Genomic DNA, 8344 nt, shown 5'->3' on the forward strand with positions numbered 1-8344 from the left:
CCTTCCACTTTCACAAGAAAAAACATCTCTAATTCCCAGGTTGTTTCTAATGAAGATAGCGCACCCCGCGGAAGTCCCAACAGCATGTGATACACAAAGATTGTATCTATTGCGGAACTGCAGCACCGTGCGATCCGTCTGTTCCTCACTTGCTATCTTTGTCTCCTGCACCGCTGCTATATCAACATCCATTTCTAAGAAAAGTCGGCTAAGCTGGTATTGCCGCTTTCTGGCACGAAGACCGCGGACATTTATAGTGGCAAAACAAAGTACAGTGTTTTGAGCCATTGTTATGTTTTATGAAGAACAAACGAACCGCATGGTACCCACTCATGCGTCTGGGGTCAAAGCTGCCTTCGCATCTTGCACAAACCTTCCGTAGCTGCCATGGCAGCCTTCGGAAGGCACAGTTGATGTCCCTGTCATGGCGTTCCATCGTCCCTTGAGTTTTGGCTTGGTCACTTATTGACTATTGAAGAAACGCCGCGAAGCACACGCTCTCGCGGCTACGTCGGCGGCGTCTCCGCCGCCCTCCGGTCCGGAGGTATGTTGGGACGCGGTCTCAGCGTTGACCGCCGAGTGATGGCCGCCTTCCAAGATCCTTGCAGCCAGGGCCTCATGCTCGTCCAGCGTAGCGTCATGGCCTCGCTTGGAGACTGAGACGCCAGTTGTTCCTTCGCTCATTTCCATGACTGCCGGCTCCTCAGGTGACGTCGACGGCGTTGTGGCATCCTGCACTTTCACGACGCCGGTGGCGTCGCCAGCTGCGTCGCCAGCTGCGTCGGTCATCTTTCGGCTTTCCTTGTTAACACTTGCGTCTTGGAGCATGTGGGGCGGGGTTAACGTTGCCGCATCAAGTCCCTCGAGCTTCGAAGTTGCTTCGCTTGCGGCTTCTTCAGCGTCAGCCTCGTCCATGGCGAGTTCCGCGGTGTCTTTTCCTCCAACCGGCCCCGCAACACTTGCGTACGTACGTCTTCACTCATTCAGATGCTTCGTGTCAAAAACGACGGCAGTGCGTGCAGCGAGGAACTATGCATTCTCGTCTGATATGGCCCTTACTGTGACACCGCAGGCACAGTGGCGCTCTTCCAGGCGTGACTAGAAGGGCCATGTCACCGGTGACGCGGAGCTGGTGAGGAAGGTCATCTACCTTAATGCCGCTATGGAGTTCGAGGCGCACCAGGCGCGTCATCGACCCCTTGTCTTGGATCCCTTGAACTCTCCACTTTTCCTTCGAGACCCCGGTCACCTTTCCGAAGGGAGCAAGCGCTACACGCACATCATCGTCGGCCACATTGAAAAGAAGCCAGTGAAGCTTCAGACGCACGTCCTGGTTTGTCGGATCGATAACCAAACAATGTTGGCCCTTCACCTTCATTTCACTACATGCCAAAGCTTTCTTCATCCCTTCCGTGCTCTTGAACACTCTAAGAACAGATTACACCCTTTGGCGTGCCCCTTCTGCCACACAACAATAATCGTCATCTGCCTTGATGCGTTTCCTTTCTTTATCGCTGCGAGCCCGGAACTTTCCGGTAACGAACGGCACGCGCGTTATCAGAAGGGGCACTCCAAAGGGTGTAAACTGTTCGATGCTGATAACGCGCGTGCCGTTCTTTACTGGAAAGTTCCGGGCTCGCAGCGATAAAGAAAGGAAACGCATCAAGGCAGATGACGATTATCGTTGTGTGGCAGAAGGGGCACGCCAAAAGGTGTAAACTGTTCTTAAAGTGAATGTCACAGCCCATACGTGGCTCATCTGATATGCTCCCAACGCTGTAATTTCAGGGAGCAACCCAAGATGCGCCAACGTGTCCCGGAAATGTTCAACTCGGTAAGACTTCGACCGGACATCCGCGTGCAAAAATAAAGTATTCAAAACACTATACACTCTAAGAACAGTTTACACCCTTTGGCGTGCCCCTTCTGCCACACAACGATAATCGTCATCTGCCTTGATGCGTTTCCTTTCTTTAACGCTGCGAGCCCGGAACTTTCCAGTAACGAACGGCACGCGCGTTATCAGGAGAGGCACTCCAAAGGGTGTAAACTGTTTTATGCTGATAACGCGCGTGCCGTTCGTTACTGGAAAGTTCCGGGCTCGCAGCGTTAAAGAAAGGAAACGCATCAAGGCAGATGACGATTATCGTTGTGTGGCAGATGAGGCACGCCAAAGGGTGTAAACTGTTCTTAGAGTGTACGACCTGATGGCAGCGTAGGCAAAATAAGTTCGTATCCCTCGGCATCCATTCCGTCGATCCTGTCAAAACGGCCTCTGTTAGCCGCAACTGCTGTTAGCTGCAATAATGCTGCTTCAGTTTGAAAAAAAAATGCGCCCGAACGGGGACTCGAACCCCGGACCGTTAGGTTAAAAGCCTAACGCTCTACCGACTGAGCTATCCGGGCGACGCCGATGTGGGTCATATAATAATATTAAGACTAAAATGCCATTGTTGCACAAAAAAAAAAAAGTATTTGCAACAGTAACGTTTTAGCAAGTATATTCAAAATTTAGGTCTGTGTTGAAGCTTTACGAGCTTACAGCAGTATAACAAGCAGTTCAAATTGTTTTAAATGACATTATTCGTGTGTGCCTAGCAACACTGAACGGAAACCGTGCTGTCGCATCCTTCCTCCATGTGTTCCGCTGTTCGGCGCTATGAGTGCTCCATGTGAGCGAACGTAACGCTTTCATTTGCTTCTTGTATTGTCTAATTCTTATAACGTGTCATCGTGTGTCTGTGTAAATAGAATGCGAACGACAGAGCCGTTGTACGGAAACGGCCGGCGACCTGCCGAGCCACCGGTCCCGTTCCGGCAGCTCTTGCCCATGCAACTGAAAGACAGGATCTCTGGAAAGAAAGGTCGCCAGAACGGTATGTTTTGCAAGTACCGATTTATCTAGTAATCAGCACTGAAGTATCATGTCGTTAAGCCATTCTACGTTTTGTTTCTGGTACTTTCGATCCTAGTGCAATTAGTGCATCTCTTCAGTGGCCGCCGCCAACTTGTGACGAGTTTAACGCTGCCGCCGTTTAGTGCTTCGCACGAAGATTGTACGTCGCGTTCTAGTTCGTGTTAGCATAGTTCGTGTCCATATATTCCTAGTCCTTCCAGTGTAAATGCAGAGCCGCTGTCTACGGTCTGCACCACTCAAGAAAGCAAGTTTAGCGTGTCTGGCGGGAGTACCTCAGCTGTCGGCGGAGCCTCTTTGCTACTGACCTTTACGTTGTTTGTTTGCGGTGAGTAAAGCGGAACAGAGGTTGCAGCAGGGGCCCAGCAGAGGAACAACGCCACTCCTCTAGCTGTGCCTTCCTTCGTGCAGAAATCGTAGATGACCGCCGTGTTTCGCCAATACTGGACAGGCAAGGGTAGCATCGACGTCAACTATGCTATCGTACGAAAAAGACCGATAAATGTGATTACTTTGCGGAGATTTCAGCGCTGACGAGTTGGTTGTAAAGACTCTTTAATGGTGAAGATATAGGCAGGTCACTGCTATAGTTACTGATTCAGTACCAAAATGAATGACTAAACTCTCAATGAAATTCCCAGTCAGCCGGGGTACTTTTGATTGCCATTGAGCCCAATCGCGATCGAAAGTGCACCGTGTGACCTTTGTATAGTTTGCTTCTTGTTAAGCAGCATGAAGGATTGTTAAAGGGCAGTGTTTCCATGCTGCTTAATGCACACCTTTGTGCCTGCAGTTTGCTCTCCCTACACCTGTGGCTCCCCCCCCCCCCCCCCCCTTCTATTGTGTTTTTATTAATTTATTTATCTTAGAAAACGTGGAAGTAGTATGCACCCGTCCACCCATTGTCCTGGCTTTGAACTTTTGTGAGCTCTGTACTTAAACAAAAATGATGCATTAAAAACGTTGCTACCTTCATTTTGTGCTTAGCTGCATGGCGGGACCTATTTGGAAGAAATTAATGCTGATCTCAAGTGTAGCCTATAATTAAAACATGAATTTTGCTACAATTACAGATGTCGCCTGTTTACCAGAGATGATGACCTTGTTCTCCTGCTTGGCTGAAAAAAACTATGATTCCAATAACTGTACTAAGGAAGTCACAGCATTTGAAGGCTGCTTCAACAAATTCTTGGTACGTAAATGCTTGTACCGTATTCAAACTTTTGCAGTAGTCTTGCTTCTCTATTTTGCTGTTTTGGTCACTGAGCACAATGTAGACATTACTTCGTCATTAGATTCTCTTCTTCTCATGTGCCCATGTTGAACAGGTGAACATTGCTGTGCCTCGCAGTTGATTGTGCTGAGTTTTGCTAATGTGAGGGATGGTGTTGTCAACAGCAATTGAGCATTAGGCATAAACTAGTGAGCATCTGCTCTGCTGCTTGTTACAAGCGGCTCCATCCTGATTATTAATATTTTGCAAGCTGCAAAAGTCTGGGCTGTAGCTAATGAAGCATTGGTTATAAATATGTTGTATCTAAAGTGAACCTATTTAAAAAATTGCATTTGCTTGCCTGAGCAAAGGTGACAGAGAAAAGTCCAGGAGATTGAACATTACTTATTTGGCTGTGCTAATGTGGTAAGCAGAAGTTGTTAGATTAAAGAACTCCAGGGAAGATGAAAAGCACATGTGTTGCAGTGGTATGACGTATGTTTAGTGTTCATCATTCTTGGTTAAAACTTAGAGAACACATGACAAATTTATATTCAGAAATTTTGCTTTAATCAAAAAAGGTCATAATTCTTGGACAGTATAACACAGGAAATAAATAAAAAATAAACAGTTATGCTCCAGAAATTTATAAACTCCAAGCTAAGTATGGGCTCATTAAAGTAACATATCATTTCTGGTCATACACATCGTCAGTTATTGTTAAAATAATGATGTTATCGTGCTTTTACATGTCTAATGTAACAGCTTAGTGCAGGAGTCACATTACTGTTTTGGTATGATTGCTGCCAGATTTTAATAGCATTTACTGGGTTGCATGGGTAGTACATACGGTGGTTGTGTACAGCTCATGATGGCACCATATCAAACCCCAAATTTCTTGTGTTGTTATGACAACAGGGTTGCAACTTTTGGCATCGGGAAAAGGCATCGCTACAAAATTGTGGCCTGGGAATCCTGCATAAAGAAAGTGCAAACAGGGCCATAGAAATCACCTTAATTGAAAGCACTACAAAAGTTGCCTCCTCCCAAAAAAGAACAGAAATGGTCAACAGCCCCATATTACTGCAGGAATCCTATTTCAGTGTATTACTTTACATAATTCATCATTGGCCCGAGAGGCACTCTCTCTGTGTTATCAATAGAATCAGCCGATCAGCAGTGGACAATAAGACTGCGGTGGAAAACAGTTTTAGTGTGTTCATGTTTGCCGTGTTGCTGCCGCAGTGGTGGTTCCGAAAGATTGAGCTTGGCAAGTTGTTGATGGCTGTTGCAAATAGGAGATGAAGTGAAGGAAGGCGTCCTAATCCTGACTTTACAGTTGTTTTGTTGCTATGTGAATCGCTTTGTCAAGCATTTGAGGTTTGGAAGTGCATCACCATCATTCATTACTTTGTGCTTCCGTTATAAGCTGCTGCAGCAACTATTAGAAGCAGTCTCGGCTAAAGTTAGACCAAGCAGTGAACAGCTTGAATTTTAACATACTTTGTGACTTGCACAAAGAAAGAGCCTGTGGTTTTTGCATAAATCTGGCTTCTGTGCTGTGTTACTTAGTGTCACTTGAGCGTTCAGTTCAATGTCTAGGTGAAACAAAGTGCAAATGTGCACTTCATGTCCTTGGTGGTGGCTGCCATAACAGTGCTACTATTAAAAATGCATATTTTTTGTATTTCCTTGCCATGATTTTGTTTCGTAATGTTGGTGTGGCCAATTATATTATTAATGATGAAAGTATTTGCCATATAATTCTTTTGTTGATTATGATAACTCAGGATTCCAACGCTTCAGTCCAAAATAATGAGTGCTGTTAATTACTAGTGCAGAAAAGTCCTAAAGTGCAAGCATTGAGTTCTCTCATGTCCAGATGCCCAAATTGAACAAAACCTCTCCTGGAAATTTAACAGCATTGTTTATAAAACACATGACTTATTTTGTGTTTATTGTACTTTTTTGCACTTGCTATTGCAGTGTGTAAGCAGCATGTCCTTTGATGGAAATAGCACCGTCATGGGCACACTTTTAAATGCCATAGAAATCAAAGACCATTTAAATCTGCAAGCTCCCATAAAGGAGCCAATTATGCTTTCCGAGTCTAATGGCTCTAATGGCTAATTGCAGGTGTGATAGGGCTATACAGGGTGTTTCAGCTAACTTTAGCCAGAGTTTAAAAATATGCCGATGCACTCTAAGCTGGCGCGACCAAATGCATGTTGCTCACTTTTGTATGTAGTGTGTCGCGCTAATTTTTGTATTTTGCTGAATTAGATAATTAGTCAAGAATCATTAACCACTTCTGAAGCAACAATGTTAGTCAAAAAATTCCAATTAGAAAGTTGTAGAGCACTTTGCAAAACGTCCAATTAGACAGTTTCTAACTTTCTGTCTATTAAGTATTAGTGTTTTTCAGCTTACTGCAGATGCCCGCGAAATACAAAAAAAATACCACTTGACATACCCGCTTGCGCGCTGTGGTCGCAGTGCTCTCTAACTGTCCGTGTACAAACGACAAAGAATCTAGCAGGGCATGCTGCCGCTTAAAAGGCGACAGGGCAGTGACGAAGGCATTGGCTGTGCGATTTATGCCAGTGATGTACTTCCCTCACGGCAGTTCATGATAGCGATAAGCAGATGCAGCAGCAGTACACCCTGCCAAATGCTGTTTTTGTTTGTGTGCAAAACACTTGGGAGCAGTGCAATCATGACGCGCAAGCAGGCATGTCATGTGGTGTTCTTTTGTATTTTGCAGGCATCTGCAATAAGCTGAAAAATGCTAGTACTTAATAGATAGGAAGAAACTGTTTATTCGGGCACTTTGCAAACCGGTCTGAAACTTTCTAATCAGAATTTTTCCTAGCTTTGTTGCTTCAGAAGTTGGTTAATTAATATTGACTAATTATCTAATTAAGCAAAATACAAGAAATAGCGTGACACACTACATACAAAAGTGAACAACCTGCATTTGGTCGCGTCACCTTAGAGTGCATCGGTATATTTTTAAACTCTGGCTAAAGTTAGCTGAAAAACCCTGTAGATTCTGTAAGGGCCACACTAGGTCTTGCTCATGGGTGTCACATTCAATTTTTAGGATCCTTGGCGTATAGCATGATGCACCACCCACTATTTCAGTCTATGCGATCAAGGCATCAGGTGCACATTTACAACTGTGATATTATGTGCATGCCCAATGTCTCGCATTAGTAAATTGTGTTAATGGACCATGAATGGCCCCTGTGAAAAGTGACACAGGTTATTGTTAGTATGCTTCAGGACATGTTACCTGTGTCTTAATTATATGAAGTGTTTGATGGGATCTGTATGCACTTTTTACTCTTTCAGAAACGTAATGCAGAGTACAAGGCTATTGGCTCGCTAGGAATCTTGACTCCAGGGCTAAAGGCATCGCAGTTGTCTACGCAGCAAGCTAATTCACTTCTGAAAAAGTATCCCATTGCAAATTTATTAAAGAAGGTTCGATAATGTTAGATACTTCTGTAGCTGAGAATAAAGAATGTGTTATTTCATTGTGCATGCCCTGCTGCATATCAGTGCTTAACTAATGTACATATACTTAAAAAGAAAATGTTGCATTGTTTTTCTAGTAAGTTGAGTAGCCAATGAAAGCACTGCAAGAATGCATTTTCTGTTTACACAAGATGTGTGTAGCCTCACTTACTGAATACAAGTGTTGCCATTTCCCATATAAGAGCATTGGCTTGAAGCCGTACCCATAGAATGTTGGTGTGAGAACAGAAAACATGTAATGTAATTAATAATTGTATAGTGTGCCACTGCTTCTTAATGCATGTCACTGGATGCCTTAATAGGTTTCTTCAATTTAGAAGTCCGCTGGCAGCTCACTGATAAACCTACGTAACCATAATAGTAGCTGTGTAGGCCAAAAGTCATTGGCAGCCCCAGGCAGTTTCGCACATGTGAATCGAGCACTCGCCTGGCTTCATCCTATCTGTTTTCTGCTAGTTGTGCTTCGTAATGCAATGGAGGGAGGTTTTGGCGCGCTCCCCAGAGCTGCCACCAACTTTATGATGCCAAATAGTGACTGCGACACTCCTGATCTGCAGTTTCAAAACGACATCCAACCAACAAGGCCTTCAGGAAAGGACTCTCACTGACTACCACTGTGTGTAGAAACTGTGGTATTGACTTGCACAGATGATGAGTACTGAAAACTCGTTCAGTCA

General features: G+C 44.6%; 1 protein-coding gene and 1 non-coding gene across 2 annotated transcripts; one reads left to right on the forward strand and one right to left on the reverse strand.

Moving 5' to 3' along the window:
- Positions 1-2333: 2333 nt before the first annotated feature.
- TRNAK-UUU (transfer RNA lysine (anticodon UUU)) lies at positions 2334-2406 on the reverse strand. Its single transcript has one exon. It is a non-coding gene; the product is annotated as a tRNA-Lys (tRNA).
- A 211-nt stretch (positions 2407-2617) lies between these two features.
- LOC126547287 (uncharacterized) lies at positions 2618-7673 on the forward strand. Its single transcript, XM_050195254.3, has 3 exons — positions 2618-2876; positions 3988-4106; positions 7482-7673. Exons 1-3 carry the CDS (start codon positions 2753-2755, stop codon positions 7620-7622), a joined length of 384 nt encoding a protein of 127 aa, XP_050051211.1. The 5' UTR covers positions 2618-2752; the 3' UTR covers positions 7623-7673.
- The last annotated feature ends 671 nt before the right edge of the window (positions 7674-8344 follow it).

The sequence above is a fragment of the Dermacentor andersoni genome, chromosome 1 (genome assembly GCF_023375885.2).
Source record: "Dermacentor andersoni chromosome 1, qqDerAnde1_hic_scaffold, whole genome shotgun sequence".
Taxonomy (NCBI): domain Eukaryota; kingdom Metazoa; phylum Arthropoda; class Arachnida; order Ixodida; family Ixodidae; genus Dermacentor; species Dermacentor andersoni.

What these genes read in the sequence shown, in the direction of transcription:
- LOC126547287 (XM_050195254.3), top strand. Translation starts at nt 2,753, where the DNA reads ATGCGAACGACAGAGCCGTTGTACGGAAACGGCCGGCGACCTGCCGAG. An exon ending in AAAGAAAGGTCGCCAGAACG is followed by an intron (nt 2,877 to 3,987) that starts GTATGTTTTGCA and finishes CTACAATTACAG; the next exon opens with ATGTCGCCTGTTTACCAGAG. An exon ending in GCTGCTTCAACAAATTCTTG is followed by an intron (nt 4,107 to 7,481) that starts GTACGTAAATGC and finishes TTACTCTTTCAG; the next exon opens with AAACGTAATGCAGAGTACAA.